The sequence below is a fragment of the Suricata suricatta genome, chromosome 8, assembly GCF_006229205.1.
Source record: "Suricata suricatta isolate VVHF042 chromosome 8, meerkat_22Aug2017_6uvM2_HiC, whole genome shotgun sequence".
NCBI lineage: Eukaryota > Metazoa > Chordata > Mammalia > Carnivora > Herpestidae > Suricata > Suricata suricatta.
In genome coordinates this window covers 85,467,734-85,491,896 of record NC_043707.1, presented here as the reverse complement: position 1 = coordinate 85,491,896, position 24,163 = coordinate 85,467,734, and the positions used below count along the sequence as shown (strand labels likewise).

The 24,163-nt window shown below is 34.4% G+C and overlaps 1 protein-coding gene across 2 annotated transcripts in view; it reads right to left on the bottom strand.

The window, feature by feature from the left end:
• ANKRD13C (ankyrin repeat domain 13C) overlaps nucleotides 1-24,163 on the bottom strand; it is an 89,434-nt gene that overhangs the window by 21,816 nt on the left and 43,455 nt on the right. For both annotated transcript variants that reach the window (XM_029948237.1, XM_029948236.1), the window contains exons 6-10: nucleotides 23,075-23,141; nucleotides 18,115-18,259; nucleotides 15,433-15,564; nucleotides 12,147-12,308; nucleotides 456-535 (exon numbers count right to left, since the gene is read on the bottom strand). In XM_029948237.1, the coding sequence (XP_029804097.1) occupies nucleotides 456-535; nucleotides 12,147-12,308; nucleotides 15,433-15,564; nucleotides 18,115-18,259; nucleotides 23,075-23,141 (586 nt within the window). The remainder of the gene's footprint in view (nucleotides 1-455; nucleotides 536-12,146; nucleotides 12,309-15,432; nucleotides 15,565-18,114; nucleotides 18,260-23,074; nucleotides 23,142-24,163) is intronic.

The window sequence follows — 24,163 nt, the reverse complement described above, 5'->3', positions numbered from 1 at the left end:
TGGCAGAGGCTAAAACAAGGAGATAATGGCAGGAGATGAGCTTAGAAAGGCAAAAAGTCGAAATTAACAGTGAATGGCTTTACCTGCCACGTAAAGGCTCAGGATAGTAAACAGAATAGAAAAGTTCACATATAAGAGAAAAACTGAAGCAACTTCAATGGGAAATTCCTCACACTATATTTCCTTTGAATAGCATCAGAAAGATGTGGGACAAAAGGAAACAGTGCTTGAGCATCAGGCAATATGAAAGACAACAATTCCATTCTCATCACAGTTAATCCGTATTTTTAAAAGAAAAAAGAAATTCCTCAGAGTAAACCATACTAATAATTCTTTCTAAAATAATTTTATACCTAAATATTCATGTTTTTCCAAACTGTTCTTTCTAAAAACCAATGAACAAAATAAAATCCAAAATATCCCTTACTTTCCAAGATAAAACAAAAAAAACTTACTTTCCATTTTCAGCAGAGATATATTCTTCCCATGTAATAGTGTTCTGAGGAGGAGGTGTAAGGGACTGTCTTCGAACCGGCTGCCAAAAAAAAACAAAAACAAAAACAAAAACAAAAAACAAAGAAGAGACAAAGACAGAGAGGAAAGGAAAAATGTCATATTTTAAAAAATATAAAATAAAAACAGTGGCTAAACTATTTAAATTATAATGTACTTAAATTAATTTCTTCAATATAATGCTTTAAGAAGTACTTCTGAGACAGTCCCTTGGTGATTTAAGCTCCATCAGTAAGATTATCACTTTTTTTCTAAGTTTCAAATAAGACAGGTATCAAAGTAATAAAATCCATTCATTCGATGTTTTAATCATCTAAAATATTCCTGGTATTATGCCAGATGTTGAACATGGGAACTAAAGAGAAATATAAAAGGTAACCCTGACTTCAAGGAATTTACAATTCAGAGTTGGAAAGAGGGGGGAAAAACATACAGACAACAGGATTATAAAATACTACATGATTAAAGGCCAAATGAACTTACAAAAAACTAAAGTAATACTGAAGTTCAGAAAAAAGAACCAACTTCTACGGACAGTAAATTGAGACTAGGAGTGGGGACTCACATTTAAATGAAAACAAAATAAAAATATGTTAGGCAAGAAGAATTAATGGGAAAAAAGTTGCTGATTTATTTGAACTTTAGAAAAGGGAAGTACGAAGGGAGATCAACACAATAGTGATAAAGATCATGTCAGCTTCTAAACCGTACAGGTTGTCTTTGTTAAATATCACTTTGTATCACCACAGGATGGACTGGCAACAAGAACTAAGGGTGTGGCAGCAGAAATTGAAACCTGCTAAGGAAAACTACCAAGACAAACTCATGGAGCCAAAGGGCAATAAACGAAAGACTGATATAAATAACAAGATGACACTGGGAGAGGGCCCCATTCAGAGAAGCCCTGTTTTTTGGATATTATGAGCATTAGATCTAATAGGCAGGATATTAGAGCTGTTAAAATCCAGAATTTTGAAGACACCAAACTGAGTTGCAATCTTAGCTCCACTACCTGGTAGCTGTAGAAATCTGGGCAAGTTACATTCTCTTTTATGTCAATTTAATTCACCTGCAAAATGGGAGTATGACCACCTATCTCATACTGCCTAGGACAGAATAAAGTATTCAGTAAATAACAGTAACGGTTATATCCTGGGAAGTTTCTAGAGGGCAGTTACAAAAAGAAAAGGGAAAAAAATCAGAGTTAAAGATACGAGAATTCTCTGACTAGATTAAAAAAAATTGAGAAAATAGAGGGTTGATGACTAAGTCCTAAAAACTATAGGACTTGGTGGGTGGGGTGGAAGAGACAGAAAGAAGCTAAATATTAATCAATACAGAAAAAAGAAAAATCAGAGCATCAATTGTTAGGGAGGACAAAAGACTGTTAAATATCACAACACAAAGACTTCAAGGAGAAAGATGCCTGAAAAAGAGCCATGCATTTTACTGGATAGAAGTCACTGAGATCTTTGAATAGCATCAAAAGATGTGGGAAAAAAGGAAACTAACAGTGTCTGAACATCAGCAGCATGAAAGACAACAATTCCATCTGTGAAAAGCTTACAAGAGACACACAGAAAGTAGGTTATCATCCAGAATGATGGGGGCTATGATTTGAGTATCTAAAGGAGGAGATAAAAAATCACAGAGAAGAGGTTTCTGACTCAGACTGGAGTGGCCCAAGTGCCAGCAATCATGGTTCCTGAGTAGACGAATTGAAACGAAAAGAATAAAATCACCAGTTGAAGGAGACTGAGAAAAGCACAATGGTGAGAAAAATCATATGGTGTACTAGAAAACTGCAAGTGTAGTGTGTCTACTTAGTGGGAACACAAACTATATGAAGAGAAAGTGGTAAGAAACGGGTAAGTGAGCAAGTCGGAAATGAGAAAAGGTAGTTTGGAAGGGTTTTGTGCAATGAGGAAATTGTATTTTATTCAGGAAGCAATGGACAAATATTTTGATCAACATAATGTGATTTTTTTTTAAAGATACACATTTTGGAGCCAGACTGATTAAACCCTGTCTTTGCCAATTACTAACTGACTTTGGACATATCATTTAACCTCTTGTCTCAGGTTAGTCAACTATGTAACTCACAAGGTTGTTGTGAGGATAAAAATAGCTTGTTAAATATAAAGTACTTAAAATGGAGCCTGACACATAGTAATTACTCTATACATTTTAACTACTGAGCACAGGCATTACACAGTTCAATCTATTTCAGGCAGATCACTCTGGGAGCTGTGTATAAGTTACAAAGCTATCTCAGTAATCCAAATGAGAAATGATAACAGCATCCTGTTTCAAAATGGAAGGAGAAAAATAGATTCAAGAAATCTTCGGGGCACCTGGGTGGCTCAGTCGGTTAAGCGTCCGGCTCTGGCTCAGGTCATGATCTCACATTCGTGGATTTGAGCCCCACATCAGGCCCTGTGCTGACAGCTCAGAGCCTGGAGCCTGCTTCAGATTCTGTATCTCCCTCTCTCTCTGACCCTCCCCTGTTTGCCCTCTCTCTGTCTCTCAAAAATAAATAACATTAAAAATTTTTTAAAAAAGATAAGAAAAAATAAGAAGGGTTTCAGAGAAGATGTTTTTAAAAAAAAAAATCTTCAAGACTTTGTGATTGATCAGACAGACATAGGGGCAAGGAAAGCTAAAAGAAGTCTAAGGATAAATTTCAGTTTGCTTATTTGGGTAATGGTAGTGGATAACGGTGCCATCACCCAAGACACAGAAGACAGGAAGGAGGAATAAAATTGTCTGATCAGATTTAAACATATTAAATTTTTGATATTTATGTTTATCCAAATGGAGGAGATAGAAAGCACTACAGATCTGACGATTAGGAGGAAAGTCACTGTCGAAAGTACATTTTAGGTGAGTTACCAGTGTTTGCATGGTAACAGAAGCATCAAATATGTATCCAACTAATGAGACATTAGACACCACTAGTTGTCTACCCAGTATCTATTCTCCCATTCTTTATTGTAAAATAAATAAGTAAACCAACCTCTCATTCAAATTTTTCACTAGACATATGACTTCCTAGATTAAAGACTTATTTTTCTAGCCATTCTTGCAGCTAGCTGTTACCCTGTTACTAGATTCTAACCAATGGGATGTGAGCAACGCGATGTGTGCAACTTCTGACTGGGTCCTGAAACAAAACAGTCAAGTCCTCTCCTTCCAAATTATTATTAGGAATTACTACTATTCCTGCTACCTGGAATATGAAATAGGTAATAAATAATCTTAAACCACGTGGATGAGAGTCACATCTAATAGTAAAGAAATGAGACAAAACAGATTAGGTCTGAGATTAACCCACAGAGCAGAGATACCACACACACTCAGATTTTTATAGGAGAAAAAGTAATCAATACCAATTTAATTCGTACATGGGATACTGCACATAAAGCTGTGGTATGTGGCAATGGCTTAGTACAATGACAAGCAGGCTTAAAAGGTAGTTAATGACCCTCACAAATATTGTGATATGAGATAAAAATATCTTATGGCATTGCAAAACACAGACACACACTAACCAACAGAACCTGTAATTCTAGGGGTAAAGACTGGAAAAACTGAAGACTGCTGCACTAACCCAGAAAAACAGCAAAGGCTAATCTTACCTCCACCCAAATCTCTAACTAAGTAGGCCATAATCAATTTCTCTTTCAGAACACTGCTTCAAACTTGTCTACTCTTGCTTCCAGTCTGGTTAATACTTGTGTATATTTGGCTATAACTGGTTTTATACTTGTATATACGTATTATCATACATGCACATATATTATCATAATACTCATTTGCTAGGCATGATTAGATAATGTGGAATGTCGTTTATTTTTTTAAGTAATAAACTTCTCTAAGCAGTTCCTACTATTTTCAATAAAATTCTTCCTAAACTGTACATTATATATTACCACCTTATAATGAGACTGTAATGAACCTAATTTTAACCTTTGATATCAAATTGATATCAATCATGATATCAATTATATTTTAATAAGGTCTTTCCTAGTTTGTTTTCCTAATTAATGCTTTGTTATAAACTGAAACTTGTAGCTATATCGTTTAGTGTTCCCTCAACACTGCTACCATAGTTAGCTAATGAAACAAGAAGACATGAAGGCTGTCACAGGATACTAGGTGGTTTTCTCATGTTATTTCCCCAAGGCAACAGGTTCTGTAATTGAAATGTTATCAAACCTTTCTTCATGATTAAATGCAAAAGTCTGAATGCCTATTTTCCTTGAAGCATGTAAAAAATATTTTTTAAATTGATTGCTAGGTTTGCTACTATTCTATTGTATAGCAAAGGCTTCTGGATGGTTAAGACATTCATTTATTTTATATCTATGTATTCCTATTTAGATTTTATATACTTAAAAAAGACAAATACTAATAGACTTTAACTCAATATTATATATTTATATTTTAAATATTATATATACATATATATTGTATACCATACATGCTTTTACCAATAACTCTATATCTAAGTATAAATGGAGCACTGTTCCCTCCTGCACAATAATTGGTTAGGGCAAAAAGGGGAAAGAGCACCAAAAACATAGGAGCAAGTACTCCTTAAGAGTTTAAGACTTAAGAATTTCAAAGCACTTAAATTTTACTACAAAAAATATTCTCAAGGGGCGCCTGGAAGGCTCAGTTAGTTAATCGTCCAGCGCTGGCTCAGATTATGATCTTGCAGTTCATGAGTTCAAGCCCCACATCAGGCTGCCTGCTGTCAACACAGAGCCCACTTTGAATCCTCTGTATATCAAAAATGTGTACTAAATATGAAAAATGTATCTGGAAAGGAGGGAGAGGAAGAAGGGGCATGGCAAACTAGTTTAATGGCAAATAACTCTTTCTAAATGCTATCTACAAGCCATTTATTATGGAAATTAGAAAAAAGATTTGGTTAAAAAAAAGAAGAAACTCAAAGCTATTCAGTTACAATAATAAATATAAATTTATTCTGAAAAAGTAGACACTTATTTTTAAGAAATGAATTTCTATTAAAATGAGGCCTCAAAATATAATATTTTCATATTTTTTAAATAAGAATAATCATACATATTTTCTAGGTTCTTGAAATTTTCAATAATGCTCCAAAGCCGAAACTATTGTTTACTAATATGTGTTTTAGGAACACAATATTTAAATATAACAATGCTGATTTTTTTACTACATTTACAAAGAGCATCTTTCCAGTATTGTATCTTAACACTCTGTCATGCCTCTTCCAACTTCAGCTTCCCAATATTTTGAAAGAATTTCTAAGACATGTTAAACATCTGAATATACAGAAAGAAGCAACTATGACCAAGGCATACTGGAAAGGAATATACTTAATGGCCTGGGTTAAGGATCCTTTATTTTGTATACGTTTTGTTAAACTCTGGTATATGTTTAAAAAATTTTTTTCTAATGTTTTATTTATTTTTGATACAGAGAGAGACAGAGCATGAGAGGGGGAGGGTCAGAAAGAGAAGGAGACACAGAACTGGAAGCAGGCTCCAGGCTCTGAGCAAGCTGTCAGCACAGAGCCCGACGCGGGGCTCGAACCCACGGATGTGAGATCTGACCTGAGCCAAAGTCGGAGGCTTAATGGACTGAGCCACCCAGGCGCCCCTGGTATATGTTTTTTAAAGTGTTAAGATTATAAAAATAGTTCATCATTAAAATGGACGATACCTCCCTTTACTCTTTTTATTTCCAATTTTTAAACTCTGCATGTTAATTCATATATACCTTTCCTAAAAAGCTTATGTAGGTTTAAAAGAACTATATTCCTAAAATTATCTACAAAATGCATTGAAATATTTCTCTCCTCCTTTAATTCCCACTACTGAATATAACTTAAACTGGTATCAGTTTCATGCTGCTTTCCATGTGTTAGCAAACTGTAGCTAAGAAAATACACATATACACACACATGTATAAATACAACTTTGTGTATCTTTTTTATAATTAGACTTATCAATACTATTTTGATATTCTTGCATCCTGTACCTTACCTGATTCAACCAAATCAAATTATATGTATAGATGAGTATCTGATAGAATTACTATTTTCTTTAAATTTCTTCTAAATATTTATAATTGAATTCCAAAAATATTCTCAAATGTAATTCTTCAGTTCTTCCCTATCAAAAGTCCAAACAACATTATGATGAGATACATACTTCCTTCATTCTAAAACAATTAAAAATATAATCTTACAAGGATTATAGAGCTAACAAATAACAATATAGTCATGGCTTCTAGTAATTCTTAAGAAATTACTTCTGCCAGATTGCAAAATAACATATTGATTTTTTTTTTTAATTCACATTGGTATTAAAAAAAACCCTTCTAAAGCCAGGAAAAAGGCCTGGCACCTGCTCTCAGAACTTTTATTCAACACTATATTGGTGTTACTTCCTAATGCAATAAGGTAAGAAAAACAAACAAAAGCAAAAAGAGTACCAAGGAAAAAGTAAATCTTTATTACCAGATGATACAGTCATCTGTAGAAAACCCTAAAAAATCTAAAAATATCTATATAATACATAAATATCACATATATTTCTATACACTATCAAGGAATGACTGTAAATTAAATCTAAAAACATTATCATTTATGAAAGCACTAAAAATACTAAATGCTTGAGAGAGAAATTTAGTAAAATATGTGTAAGACTTGTACACTAAAAACTACAAAACACTTCTGAGATAAACTATAAAAGATCTAAATAAATGGAGAGATATACCATGTTCATGAAACTGAAGATTCAATATTTTTAAGATATCAAGTCTCCAGACTTTAATTTACAGATTCAACACTGCCTCGAAATAAATTCAGCAGGTTATTCAATGGAGGACGCATAGTTCTTTTTGTTTTAATGGTGCGGTGCTGAATCAACTGGACATCAAAGGCAAAAGAAATGAAGCAAGGAAGGAAGGAAGGAAGGAAGGAAAGAAGGAAGGAAGGAAGGAAGGAAAGAAAAGAGAGGCAGGAAGGAAGAGAAAGGAAGGAAGGAAGAAGTAAAAATACATCATAACTTATGTAAAATTAATTCGTGGACTTAAGTGCATAATATAGAAATAGAAGACTTTATCAAAAACATATACAAGAAAATCTTAGAGACTTGCAAAGAAGCATAGAGATTTTCGACTTAGTGGAAGCAATAAAACAAAAACTGATAAACTGGACCTCATCAAAATTAAAAACTTTTCCTTTCAAAAGACCCATTTAATAGGATGAAAAGGTAAGCTACAGAGTAGGAAAAAAATAGCTGTATACACATCTGACAAAGAACTAGTATCTAGTATATATAAAGAATTTTGAAAACTCAACAAAAAGAAACAATCCAACTAGACAATGGAAGACATAGAAGAGACATTTTATCAAAGAGGATATATTTATAGCAAATAAGTACAAGAAAAGATGAGCATTCAAATATCATTAGCCATTAGGGAAATGCAATAAAACCACAGTAAGATAGTACTATTCACAATCTGTCATGAATGTTTGTGTCCCTCCAAAATTCAGGTGTTAAAACCCTAGCCACCAATGTAATGGTATTTAAGGTGGGGCCTTAATTAGGATTAGATGAGGTCATAAAGGTGGTACCCTCCAAATGAGATCACTGTCCTTATAGGATAATGAAGACCAGAATGCTCTTCCCTACCTAAGAACACACCAAGAAGTCAGTAAGAAAACCCTTATCTTCGAGGCAAGTAAGCCAAAATCATGATTTGACTTCCTAGCCTCCTGAACTGTGAAAAATAAATTCTTCTTAAGATGTTTAACCCATCCACTCTATGGTACTTTGTTATGCATCATCAGCTAATAAGAAAAACACTATCAAATATCAAATGAGTAAAATAAAAAAAGTAAGAATAAAAATAAAAGAATAAAATAGAATGGGTAAAATAAAAATTGTGATGATATCAAATGCTGGAAAGGCTAACAAGAAACAATCACTCATACACTGCCTGGGACAATGGGAAATGGGAAATTTTCAGTTTCTCATGAACATTCAACTTCCACACAACACAGCAACTGTACTCTTAATTGCACTTGGACCTGAGTACAGTCTGTGTGTGTGTGTGTGTGTGTGTGTGTATGGAGGGGAAGGATATGAACTCTTCCTTATGGAGGAAGCATTGAATGGACCAGAGCAAGAACAGGATCTGGGCATTCTAGAGAATATCTCCATCTGACCTCAGTCATCTTCCAGTCATCTTTTAACTCAAGCAAAAACCTTACAGGCAAAGCATCCCTTGACAGAAACCCAAACTACTCCTTCCAGCAATAAGAACTGCCAAGACACCACCAAGACCCTGTGTGACTGACCTCAAGACAATGATCAACCTGACCTTTACTGTCCAGCTGCACATACTCAGTGACCTTTGTTCCACATTTTCCTTACATAAACCCAGTACCCCTAGCACTCTGAATAGTCTTTGAGACATCAGTTAGCTGCATTCTCTGGGTTGGCCTCACTGAAATAAATTCCTTTCTTGTTTCACCACCGTCTCTCTGCCTTTGGATTTTGTCAGTGGCAAGTGGCCAAACCTGGTCTGTTTGGGATCTCCAGAGCCAAGTGCTCTTGCACCCATGGGCCCCAGTTACAGTATGAACAGCACACAGAGTAGATAAATCAAACAACTGGCATGAACCATTGTCCAGAGCCACCAGGGCAGTGAAGACACACAGGGTTCTAGGGCCCACACCCTCAAGGGTTCCTTGTCCATTTATCCCTCATACGCACATATAAGCAGCCAGCTTCATGCATTCCCAAAGAAAACATTTATCCTAGAGATATAAAGACTTATGTTCACACAAAAACCTATATATGAATGTTTATGACAGCTTTACTCATTAATGGCCCAAAACTGGAAACAACCCAAATGTCCTTCAACACGTGAATAGTTAAGCAAACTATGGTGTATTCATACCATGGACTACTACTCAGAAGGAAAAGGAACAAACTACTAATATACACAACTTGGAAAAATTATCAGGGAATTAACCTTGGTGAGGGGGGAGAAAAAACCAATTTCAAACGGTTATATATAATATCCTTGAAATGACAAAAATTTTTAAATGGAGGAACAGATTAATGGTTGCCAGGGATAATGGACAGGAAAGGGGCAAAGGGGCAAAAAGGCAGAACGTGTGCCTATACAAGGGGAAGGAAAGATCTTGTGGTGATGGCCATTTTCTATACCTTGCCTATAAATGCAAATACCCTGGTTGTGGTAGGATATTACTGTTTAGCAAAATGTTAATTAACATATAAGAGAACTGGGTGAGGCATATATAGACTCTCTCTGTATTATTTCCTACAACTATATATGGAAGCTACAATAATCTCAAAATGAAAAGTTGAATTAAGAAAAATCAAGCAGGCTTTTATGTAAAAATTGATTGATCTACAGATTCATCATCATCCTAATCAAAATTCCATCAAGTTTTTTATCTTTTATAGAAATTGACAAGTTGAATCTAAATATTCATCAAGAACTATACAGTTCAAGGGGCTATGATTCACACAGGAACTGTTCCCTTTGACTTCTGACCAGAAGTCAAAAGTGAATTAGTTCATTTATTTCATATTATTTTGTTTTATTATATACCTATTTGGAATTAAACTATGTTTTAAGTTCAAAGTTCAAAACTACTGCTGATTAAAATGACATTTAAAGGTCCCTTTAACAGGGACACCTGGGTGGCTCAGTGGGTTAGGGTCTGACTTCAGTCAGGTCATGATCTCAGTTCCTGAGTTCGAGGCCCCCTACACTAGGCTCTCTGCTGTCAGCACACTGCCTCTTTCAGATCCTTTGTCCCCCTCTCTCTGCCCCTTCCCCACTTGTTCTCTCTCTCAAATTAAATAAATAAACTTAAAAAAAATACAAGCTCCTTTAACAATTCAGGTGTATCAGGTTATATTCCCTGCCCTAAAGAAAATCAAGTTGTCTACTGTTAAATTTAAATGTAGATAAATCAGACAACTGAAGACAACTGGCATGTGGCCTACAAAATTCTATTCAACAAAATTTTGTACCTATATATTCATTCATCCCAAAATAGTTTATTGTCAAATTTAAACAAAGGTACCAATAACTACCACTACAAAAAAATCATTTTTTTTAAAGAAAAACAAATACAATAAAATTTAAATCACCGGGCAAGTCCAAAAAATGGCCTTTTGTCTGGTCAACAATGGTAGAGGGTAGCAGCTTTGCTAAAGATGCAGCTCTGCAGTCCCTGTCTCAGTTCATCTTCTCCATACCTATTTCCTGAGCATATCATGTCCTGTATCTCCTACTGATCAAGAGATCAGTAAATTCCAGAAGGCTTCCAGAAAATGAAGCCGTGTGAGGCTCTATCCCACGGCCCGAAGAAAAGTGAGTACAAGAGGATCTGGCAGAAAGGGGGGAGGACCACACTGCACTGGGATAACCACAACTTTAACAGTTAACGAGAATTCTTAAACACTTCATATCCTGTACTTATTTAACTAAATTACGGCTGATTCACTAAGTACATGAACTTCCTAAACATTGAAGTACCTTCCTGGCACGCACATTATTACCATGAATTAGCTGGAATCTGGCATACTAATCTGAAAAGTTTATCTATCCCTGAAACATAGTCTGGCACAATACCACAGGAGAGAGACTAAACTAATTCAGCGAAGTCAAGCCTCCTCATAGTAGCCTTTAATCTTTCTGCTATTGTGACCCACGTTTTACACTGGAGACCAGCACTCCCACATACACCTATTTACAAACATGCACGTCCCTGAAACCATGGTTTCAAAAAGCAACAATGACCTATATTACAGGTGATGTCCTCTGGGTTTACTTTAACATCTTTATTTAGATTCTAATTTCTTTCTTTTTTAAAAAGGGTGGTCACAGCCTACTAAATTGATTTCATAACCTACTAAGGGGTCCCTATGCTGCCTTCAATTTGAAAAACACTGCTATACAAATGTAGTAAAATGTTAACATTTGGGGAATCTTAATGAAGAGTATCCAGGAATTCTTTGTACTGTTTTAGTTGTGTTTTTTTTGTAAATCTAAAATTGTCAAAATACAAAATAAATTTAGGAACCCATCCAATTCATCTGATTAGGGAATAAGATCGCAGAGGCAATGATGATGTCCCATGTAGCTTAGTATTTCCTAACTTCCCCTCCCCTTTCCCTACTGTAATAGAATTCTTTACATAAAGCATGCTCTCAATATATACAAGCTGAATAAAAAAAACTTATGGGAAACTATAGATTAGAAATGACTTTATTAAGGAGGTAAATCTTTAGCTGGGCCTTTAGAGCAACAGATTGTAGTTGGTGAAGTAGGAAAAATATATGCAAAGAGACATAGATTAAAAATTTAATACTGGGTTTCATGCTTATAAAATGATATTAATCTGTTAATGAAGACTCAAAGACCAAGAATAGATTCACAAAAAAATCACGAATGACCCTATCACAGAAAAATAAAGGATGATACATACTAAAAAAAAATCTATAAATGTTCTTATATAAACTCACTGAATGCCAGGAATAAATCTACACCCTCTCTCTTTAAAGCATTGTAAATTAGAAATATTGTACCTCAAAATTCTGTTCCATTATGTTTCCACCTTTACTCAAACTCTCCATAATGGCCTTATTTCGAAGAATATCTTCTTCACTAAGATGTTCTCTTCTTTTTCTTGATTCTAAAACAAGTCCATTCACCAGATAAAAGTCTGCCAAAAAGTTTCCTACTCTTTCCTAAAACAAAATTAAATTAAACAAAACAGTAAAACATTCAAATATTTCAAAACACTAAAACTAATTAAGTATATTTCAGATTAAAAAGAAAGTTGCAAAATAATATACAATGTTTTTCCATAAATATGTTAACATTTAAGTGAAAATAAATATTCCCTTGGTACTTGAACAAATTAATTTATACATTTTATTAAATTTAAGAATATATATACAATTACACATTTTAAATTTGTAAAGGAAAATTTACAACACACAAGATATATGGTAGTTAATCTGCAAATGAATTAAATCTAAATAGAAATACCACATAGTATTCCTTTAGAATCTACTCCCAAGTAGCACAAACCTATCTGAAAACTTTATTTAGATGATAGTCAAACATCATGAGTAACAAGGAGGGGTCAGGGATAATTACTGTTCCCATTTTATAGATAGAAAAAACAGTGGAATTAAAAGAAATAGTCTAAGTCACATAAGAATCTCTAGCATAACTAGAATTAATTCCAATATTCTATTTTCCAGCAGGATCAAACTTCCAAGTTTGATCAAGCAGCTACTTGCTGCTTTCAATAAAGAAGAGAGAACAACAGAATAGTTTTGCTCACTACTACAATTAAGTGCTTATATTATGGATTAGGGATAGGGAAACTCAAGTGATATAAATGATAGGAGGAAAAGAATTATTTCCTTTCAATGAAGTACTTTCTTCAACATTAACCTTCACCTTTTTCAGACCCATTCGTGGTCAGTTTCAAATAGCTTACTACAAAAAACAAGATCAGTAACTTACTGAAAACAAGCTTCTCATTTCTACCTGCATGCAAATCACTTGCTCTCTATCTTGCGGATGTTTTCTGGCATTCCAAAACTATGTGTTTAAGAGTCATTTCCATGTCCACCTTGTTTTTGGTGGCCTCTTACCAGTCACCAAAAAGTAAGGCGTTCTTAACCTGTTTCTACCTACAAAATGGGAACCTTAAGTATTACTGACTCCCTCCTTACCTGTCAAATATTAAAGAAAAACACCTAGATGCTGTTCAAGAGCTTTGAGCTGCTTAGCAGTAGCACTAGATGAACAGCAACTTCAATTTTTATTGTCTCTTGAGCTGATCCTCTAATGCTGTCCAGAAGAACAGAGTACAAACAAATAAGACTTCAAGCCAACAAAGGGACTGCAGTGTAACGGAGCTCACAACTGGGAATCCTAGAATATTATTTATTGCCAAAGAGGCTTAGAGAAGAAAGTTGATGAGCCTGTATCTAAAAGTGAGAATTTTTCTGTGGCTCAGAAATACTCAGGTGATAATTCTCAGTTTTTGAAATCTTATGAGTAAGCATTTATTAAAAGTAAATCATCATATCAGTACAAATTTTAAGTGTATATTCTTCAAAATCCAGCCATTCCATTTCTCGCTATCTATAATAGTCAATGCAAAAGCATACAAATGGATGATAAACACAACATCATTTATAATGGCAGAAAACTGGACACAAATGTGTGTCATTCATCAAAATGTCCACAAATAAGAGACTGCATAAATAAACTACAATCCATATTATGCAATACTATGCAGTTATTAAAAAGAATGAAGTGGTACTACTGATAAGAAAAAGCTTCTAAACATACTAAAGAGTGGGAAAAAAAGGTGCAAAACAATAAATATAACACTAGAAAAAAATAAAGGAATATCAATGACTAAAGCTGCATATTATTAGCTATATATTATATTAATGAATGCAGAGCATAAAAAAAGGTTGAGTATACTAATGGATAATCCTCTACAAAGGGCTCTAGGAGATTGAATACTGGTAAAGGGGTACCTTAGAGCTTTATGTATAAGGTTGTATGGTGATTAATTTTGTATCAACTTGGCTAGACTATGATGCCCAGCTGTCTGGCTTCACACATATCTAGATATTGCTATGGAGGTATTTTTTAGATGTAATTAACAGTTAAATCACTAGACTTAGAATAAAGCAGATTACCCTCCACAATGTGGGTAGGCTTCATTCAAACAATGGCCAACGTTAAGAGCAAAGACTAAAATTTCACAAAGGAAAGGAAATTCTGCCCCAAGGCTGCAACTCAGAAACCCTGCCTAAGATTCTAGCCTGAAGATTTTAGACTCAAGACCACGTCAACTCTTACCTGAATTTCTGACCTACTAGAATGCTCTACAGATTTCTGACTGGCCAGCACCTATATTCACATAAGCTAATTCCTTTAAATAAATCAATCTCTCCCACACTCCTCCCTCCTTCTCTCTATATATCCATATATTTATATATGGATATAAATATGTCTAGATAGAGATACAGAGATCTCCTACTGATTTCCTCAGAGAACTCTAATACAAGCAGTATTTATTTTTCCAGGAAGAATATATTCATTTCTACCATGTGTAATCAAACATAGTTTTAAAAACATAATTCTTAAAAGCAACAAATCTTGGCCCTCACCTATATAATGATTTATTCTTAACTTTAAAACTTTACCAAATGCTTCTTCATATGTCTAATTAAAAATTTTTAATATATCTTGAATACTCTTATATAACCTCTTGCTGGCAGATAAAATGGGAATTATGGAAAGAATTTACCATTCACTAATGAGGGAATCTCCATGGAAATTTAATTTAATGACAGTGTTATAGAAATGTAAGCTTATTTAATTTTAGTCATATATATGGACTACTGAGAAACAGATACTGAGTGAGTAAATAATTTTGAAGTTTAAATGTGGAAAGAAAAAAAAGATCCAGGGAAATGAATTCAAAAGTGTATTCCTCTCTGTGGTCTTAGGAATAAACACATTAGAAATATAATAGAACCATGTGAAGACACTGTTCCCTGTAAATAACAAGGCAGTTGACATATCAAGAATCTTTTCCAACATAAAATTCAAATGAGCTAAACATTCTCTCCTGGCTTCTGTAGGCTTCTGTAAAAATATGTTTCAACTCTGTAAACAACCATTATAATTCCCTATCTTGACAAGGAGGAAGGAATAAACTACTGGAAGATAAGTCAGTAAGCTACTTCTTTCTACACCTCCCCCACGTTATTTTGGCAACATGAAAGAATAAATAATTTTTAAAATTGAAAAATCAACATTGGCACATACTGTTTTATCTTCCCGAAAAAGCCATCCTGTTTGGGCACGTGTGAAAGAAATTGATTTGGTTGATAAAGTTGCAGAGTAAATATCACTACTCATTAAAATGTCAACCTCTTCTTCTGTTTCCACCTCTGATTCCTGCAGTGGGAACAAAAGTTAAATATAAGGATTGAGGTTTTCAAAGGTTATTAGTACTACACATATGAAAATATCAACAATTAAAATGTTACAGGTTCAAAAAAGAAAAGGATAGATTCTAAAGAATGTGAAGTACTATTTATCCTAAAAACCAATTACAGAAGCTTAAGCTTCTTATATCTAACTTAGAATTATGACTAATTATAAATCTATAAATACAGGGCACATGAAAAATAATACTTTTACAGTGTTCAAAATATGTCATGGAAACAATACCGGCTTGTCCATTATAGAAATACAGAGTATGTAGAACAATTTCAAAAGATTAAGAATTAAGTTGACAGGCCTGAGACAAAATTCCCATATGAAGGTTTTTTTTAAATACAGATAATCTTACTTTAAATCTTTTTTCTTCCAAATGCCTACCACTATCATTTGAGCCTTTGTTTCCTAATACCTATAAAGTGGAAGAAAGAGAGAGTAAGAAGAGAAAGAGAGAAGGAAGGAAGGAAGGAAGGAAGGAAGGGAGGGAGGGAGGGAGGGAGGGAGGGAGGGAGGGAATTTTCTCTATATTCCTTATAGAAAGAAATGGAATCCAAAATATCAACCCATGGTTTCTAAACTTAGTAAGTAGTCTTGTTTCAGGTTTATCCTCTATATATTCCCTGAATATAATAACTGATTTTTATTATTCTTTTATAATGTTCAGTCTTTATTTTTGAGAGAGAGAAAGAGAGAGACAGAGCATGAGCGGGGGAGGAGCAGAGAGGAAGGGAGGCACAAAATCTGAAGCAGGCTCCAGGCTCCAAGTGGTCAGCAGAGAGCCTGAAGCAGGGCTTGAACTCACTAACAGTGATCATGACCTGAGCCAAAGTCAGACATTTAACCAACTGAGCCACCCAGGTGCCCCTGATTATTATTTTTTGAAATGAGAAAAAAAAAAGATTTGTGCTTCAAAGGCAGAAGACTAACTGATTGGGTATGGAAGAGTAAATGAGTAGATATAAAATGCATCTGCATTTTTTGTGATATAAAGGTATTTGAATGCTCAGTGAGATCTGTAAAACTAATAATATATTGACAACTATAAAAATCACTGTTAATGTTTCACATGAATGCTTTCAAACTCTTTTCAAAGTTTACACAAGTACATATGTGTATATATGTATACATATATCCTCAAAATTAGTTTTTTTATGAATGCCATTATAGCATTATACAATTTCCCATTTTTACTTAATCTTAAAAAAGAATGACTCTCTGTTGCCAACTACAGCAGATCCTAACATCTGGCTTTTAAAACCTTCCATAAACCACATTCCCATGCTCAAAAAGAGACCTTCACCACAGTCAAATCTCTTTCCTCAAATAGACCATTCTCATTCCACTTTCCTACTTTATTCATACTTTTCCTCAACAAAGAATTCCTTCTTTTTCTTCCCTCTTCCAATCTAAATATTCACTGCTCACTGCCAGTTAAGAAACTATTACAGTATTTAATTAAATAATGATATTTAATATAAACACATATAAGGTAATTAAGGTCTCATCAATGTATATGGTAGTAGGAAGGTCTAATATAAGAGATATTAAGGAAGGAGTCACAGGATGTGATGAATGACAACGTGGAGAAATGAAGTGTTGAAAAATAAAAACAGGGGTGCCTGAGTGGCTCAGTCGGTTGAGCGTCCTGCTTCGGCTCAGGTCATGATCTCACGATTGTGGGTTCGAGCCCCATGTCAGGCTCTGTGCTGACAGCTCAGAGCCTGGAGCCTGCTTCTGCTTCTATGTCTCCCTCTCTCTCTGACCCTTCCCTGCTCGTGCTGTGTCTCTCTGTCTCTCAAAAATAAATTAAAAAAAAAAAAAGAAAAAGAAAAACATAAGAAAAGCAACAGTGGAAAATAAAATGTTGACTTAAAACATTTTTAGGGTGATCAATGACACAAAGATACAGGAAAAGCTTTTTCTTTGGTTTATAGCAGGGAAATGGCCACTCAGGAAACAAAGGATAAAAATAACGTATACGCTTTTCAATGGTGGTTGTGGAAACAATACCAACAGGGAGACATGATGAGACAGAAGGAAGATAATTTTGTATTCTAAGAGGGAAAAAAAGAGAGAAAAGTAGCCAAAGAGTTAGGGACAGTAAAAGAGTACAAAAAGAGTGACAGATTAACCAAAAGAGTATTGCTATTAAGGAGCTAGAGATTGTCAGCAATATTAAAAGACGCTAAGGTAGCAAGATAATAAACAGAAGGGCCAGCACAGGCTCAACAAATGAGAGCTACAAGTGAGAATTAACATAAGTTGGAGTTCCTTTAACTAGATCATTAGTGAATTATGAAGAGACAGTCTCAGTGGAATGGTCAGGATGAAGACCAGAAAATTAAAAATAAAAATTTACAGCTAGTAGTAAACAAATGAAAGCTCTGGGAATGAACCATCTCACCTATACTTTATGCCTTTTAAAACAATTACACTGAAACTTGGTTGCATACATACATTTTTATAAAAGCATTTAGGAGAACACTGGCAAGACGACATGCTCACCTCATGGTGTATTCGCTGATAAACTTTTTGCTCATTGTCTAATACTACAAAAGATTCAGAGGGTGCCGCATCCCCATTGAAAATGAAGCTTAAATCCCCTCGTTGGCACTTCATGTCAGTGAAGTCTATGAGAGTCGTGTCAAGCCTGTGAAAGATGGGTAGATGAGAAATCCTGACAAATAAAATTTTGATAAAGCTCCATAATAATTACACAAGCTTCATTGCATCTACCAAGATGCTAACATGATATTTCAAAGTCAAACTTACTGTTAAGGCTAAAGTATTTATTTAAAAATACTGAAATAACATTTAAATAATATTCCATTTTTCTATAGTTCATTTTCGGAATAAATGCTTCATTAATCCAGCAAAAAAAAGATTGTTTCCACATTATTCAAGTATTACCCTAACTATACCCTTGTTCCCTACCATTTCCCTTAATGCAGCTACTCTATAAAAGTTACTTCAATGGTGAAGGACACTAAAGGAAAGCAGACGTCTAATATTCTTTGATCCCAATAAGACAATGCTACTAGCTCAGCAGAGTATATGGAAAGGGTACAGTAATGGATGGACCACATCCATAGATTAAGGACTATGTTTCCAATCTTGCTCTTTTTATCTACCTCTATGCCTTATGTTGGGCCTTCTGTTCCCGGACCTGGCTTCATCCTTCACCTAGATAAATCATTTAACTTACTCCAATTTTTCGTCCTTTCTGTTTGACTTCTCAGATTCAAATTAGCATTCTCTTTCCCAACATCTCCACAGCCATAAAACTTATGGATCATTCCTGTGTCAAAGATTCATGGATTTATTTAACACATTTGTGTGTTTATTGTACTCTTTCATAACCACGACCTGGTATGGTCTAGCTCAATCGATTGATCTCAAATAAATTCCACAAACCACTGCTTTCTGAAATTGGGGAGAATACTAGAATGGAAAAGTTCACGAGTACCCTGAAATGTTTCAATCTTGTACCAAGCTTTGTAGCAAATCACATTAGGCTCTCTCTTACTGGTTGCTCAAAATATAGTCCTTAATTTAAGAAAGGGATTGACAAAACTGTTAAGAGATGCTGATCATACCCTGGCTACTAAGTTTCTAAGAATTCATTACCTTGTAAGTTATTCAATTCTCATGCTAGACTAGGCAAAGTGATTGAGCGCTCTTGGTTTCTCTACTCAGAAAAAAATCTGAGAACTGATGCTGCATCAAAAAGTATCTGGGTTTACATATAATTTATCAACAAACTAGTGCCTTTTAAAAGTGAAGGTGAGGGGCACGTGGGTTGCTAAGTCAGTTAAGCATCCAGCTTCGGCTCAGGTCATGATCTCACGGTTCGTGGGTTCAAGCCCTGCATCAGGCTCTGAGCTGACAGCTAGCTCAGAGCCTGGAGCCTGTTCCAGATTCTGTGTCTCCCTCTCTCTCTGACCCTCCCCTGCTTATGCTGTCTCTCTCTGTCTCTCAAAAATAAATAAAAAACAGGAAAAAAAATTTAAAAAATAAATAAATAAAAGTGAAGGTGATACTATTAATAATTTTGCAAGGACAATAGGGATGAATCAAGAGCAAACAGGGAAGTATGGTTAATTTACGTATAAGGGCCTCCTCTCTGAGCCATAAAGTATATACATGCCTCAGAATAAAATCAAGAAGCCAAAAGAAGCAAAATCACCAACTCCTATAGGAGTGAATCCTGCTGGCTGCTTTATAGCTAAATCCTAGCTCCTGGTTCACCTCCAGGGGCCAGCAAGTGTCCTACGAGTGCTTGTACTACTAAACACACCCAGTTACTACTTGAAAATAATGCCAGTAAGAGAGGCTCATCGCCTATTCTGTAAGATGTGGGATACTGAATATCGAAAAGGGACAGATCACTTTATATTAGTGGTTTATCTGGACTTCAAGCTGCAGCTACCAGGAAACTCTATACCTCACATAAAACAGGAAATGAAACAGAACAATCTTCTGTGTCCATTTCCTTCTTGCCAAACCTGGATGAGAATGTGGTAGTGGGTTGATAGTGGACGTAAGAGTAGTGAAAGGAGAGATGCATAGAGACAGAGACAGAAAGACAAAGACTGACATGGTGATGGTGACATTTGAACCCTTAGATCTAGCTAGACCTAAAATGAGTCATAATCAATTTTTATTTTATTTTTATAATTTACAACTGAAAGAAGACTAATACATTTTCTACAATATCCCTGACATATTAGATGGTCCACTAAGCTGTGTTATACATGCCTTAAATTGATATAACTTGTCATGATGGTATTTTAATGTATTAACTAGTCCTTGCTTTAAGCCTATGAGTCTAAATATTTTCTTATTTTTGCCATGCAATTAGCCATGAAAAATATATATATTATATAAATGCAAAGATTTGAATTGAAAGTATTCAAAAAAATCAATAGAAAATGTTGTTTTTAAGACAAAAACTTGGGTAATGCCAAATAACACTGCAAAAGGATATAACAGGGGCTTCCCTTGAGACAGGAAAAGCCTGAAATGAGGCAAAGTTTGCAAATTTTTCCCTGATCATTTCAGTCAGTGCTTATAGATTACCTCATAATTATTAATAGTGAAAATGTAAATATTCTCAACAATAAAGTTGCTCATACTTTCCTACTTCCACTAAAGTATTAATTTCTCCTTGACATCAGAAAAGATATTTTAAATGATCACGTGGCTATTGTGAAATACAAGTAAACTTTAAAGATTTCTGTGAACATTTTAAAATTCAGTTTCATTTGCAGTGATGCTTAAAAATAACGAATCGGGTGCCTCGGTAGCTCAGTTGGCTAAGCATCTGACTTTGGCTCAGGTCATGATCTCACAGTTCATGAGATCAAGCCCCACATCAGGCTCTGTGCTAACATCTCAGACCTTGCAGTCTGCATTGGATTCTGTGTCTCCCTCTCTCTCTGCCCCTCTCCTGCTTATGCTCTCTCTCTCTTTCAGAAATAAATAACTATTTTTAAAAAGTATAAATATGTAAAAATGAATCATCTCATGATGTTTACATTTGAAAGTTTTTATTTAATGTTAATAGATTATTTTTCGATAGATTCTTCTCATCTGTGCAAAAAACCTTTACAATACATCCTAAAAGCCAGCCTCTCCAGTAACCTGGTAAACTTCAGTAATGAGAGCTTTGAACCTATCACATCTCTCCTTTATCCTCAGCTCCTCTAAGTCCCAGGTCAGAGTATCTTGCTAAATTACAGGAGCGTCTTCCTTTGTTTTTTTAAGTTTATTTACTTATTTATTTTGAGAGAAAGAGAGAGAGACAGAGAGAGAACAAACTAGCAGATGAGGGGCAGAGAAAGAGGGAGAAAGAATCCAAAGCAGGTTCCATGCTGTCAGCACAAAGCCCAGTGTGGGGCCTGTCTCATAAACTGTGAGAACATAAGCTGAGCTGAAATCAAGATTTGGATGCTTAACCAACTGAGCTACCCAGGGACCCCTAAATTATAGTAACTTCCTTTTAATCTATATTCTCTGAAACAATTATTCTCCTTCAGGCTTTTATTCTTATGTCTCTATTTTAACAATTTTGCAGCTGTATTATCTATATTATGTAATATGCACATAATTTACTTTTAAAAGTCATATATAAATGTGAAATAATTTCTTAAAACGTTTTTCTCTAAGAATCAAACAGAACTAAAACTAACCTTTTTAACAGTAGCACAAGGAATATAATAATATTCTCCAAATTATCTGCTACCTTTGGCAAGCACCTATAGTAAACATTTTTAAATTGATGAGTAATTTTGATGAAATCATAAATAAGTTGCTAAAATAAATCTACACCATTATCAAATCCTTTCTTAGTTTTTCTTTCATATTTTTCTGCATTTTGTAAGGTCTCTAATAATGACCATGAATTTAACGTACATAAGCACATTCATAATTAGAAATATCATTGAAGATTATTTTTTGAAAAAAAAAACCAGAAACTTCTACCTTATTCAAATTATATTTCTTGAGTCAAATTACCCTAGAACTTACTTTCAACTAAAGATTATCTCTTCGCTAATATTCAACATATTTTATAATAAATCTCAGAGCCGACTTTCTGAAATTTCTGCCTTGTGACATGGTAAGAATAGACAAGAAGTCAAAGGTCCTGGCCCAACCATTAATTCACAATATGCTCTTATAAAAATCACATCACCTCTCTGAATTTTCTCATCTATAAAATAAAAAGTTTATATGAAATAATCTTTCAAGATGCTTCCAGTTCTAGATCCTTATATGTCCAAATGAATATTCTGGAGATATACAGAGACATAGATATACAAAATTATATATCTATAACTTATAAATATACTAAAATATGTGTGTATATATGTGTATATAAAAGCTGACATATTCACCAGTATTATATATCTTACACATGCATAAGTTAATATAAAGATATAAGGAATGATAAAAGTAAGTTCTGAAATGAGTAAAATAATTTCCCATCCGATCTAAAAGTAAATCCTACTTTTAAAAAGCAGAAAGTTAAAATTAGCCTTAAAGTGTTTACTAACGGAACAGATGATTAGATGAATGGATGGACAGAGGAGGGAAGGGTTGAAAGGATTGGAGGAAAAGAGGATAGGAGTTGGGTTTTCCATATGTGTCCTTTATTCCTTTAAAAAAAATAGTCAGGATCAGAGACATAACCATCTTAAATCTTCTCCGTATTACATCATGATCTTCACTCTGTCTGCCTGCTAGATAGTCTGTAGTTATAATTAATACCTTTGTTTTGGTCAAGATTTTATATCTTTGGCTCCTTATTTATAGGATGTCTCAAATAAGATAAAATAGTGTAAATATATAACAGCATGTTTAAGTTATAAACTACTACATTCAAATGTAAACTGTTACTACAGAAAGAAAACTTTCTCTAAAACTCAATTTTCTTTACTCAGAAAAAAAAATCAAATCACCTTACCTGATATTGATACCTTGTTTGTATATCTTACATGCATCAGAAGGCAGAATTCGGGAAAGTAAAGGCACTGTAGTTTTAAAAAGAAAAGATAAAAAATAACTACCTGAAGTTCCAAGACATTACATATTTCTTCATTAGAAAAAGAGTAAATATTTTATTAATTCACTAAAATTGTAACAATTTCCTTTAAAATAATTTTTACCCTTTAAAATAGTGTATAAAGCAATTCTGAGGAACTTCAAATATCTACTATTTAATTGTAATTGCTGTATAGTTCACCATTCTGCCCACCTATGCACCCTCCAACACACACATAAATAGCATCGATACTACGCCACTCCTGGGTACATATTATAGGACATTATTATAGATGAGAAAACAGTGCCCTAGGACAACTAAACCACCCAGAATGGAGAACCTGATGGGCCTGGATCCTATCTGATCCTATATGTACAATACCATTAAATAGCAGGATAGCAATATGTATTAAAAAATCAGACATTTTTATAGCTAAATAGTTGAATTTGAGTTTGAATCCTAAATATATGACCTTGGTTACTTAAGCTCACTGTACCTCAATTTCAAAATCCTTTAAATGGAATTATACCATTTTATTTGTAGATTTCTACATACAGTGTAGGTCACATTCATATGACAAGCTATGCACTGCTATTTTTTATTATTATCTGCCATATCTTGGGAAATACAAGTTATTCTATAGATGAATAAATCTGCATAATAGGCTATTATAAAATACCACATACAAAAAGAAAAAGAAAAGATGGGAAGCCCCAAATTCTTTTTTATTCACATAATATTTTATTGTCAAATTGTTTTCCATACAACACCCAGTGCTCTTCTCCTTAAGTGCCCTCCACCATCACCACCACTTCTTTTCCCCCCTCCCCCTTCCCCCTCAACCCTCAGTTCACTCTCAGTATTCAATAGTCTCTCAAGTTCTGCATCCCTCTCTCTCCCCAACTCTCTCTCCCTCCTCTGCTCCCCCTGGTTCTCCATTAGGTCTCTCTTGTTTTCCTGCTAGACCTATGAGTGCAAACATATGGTTTCTGTCCTTCTCTGCCTGGCTTA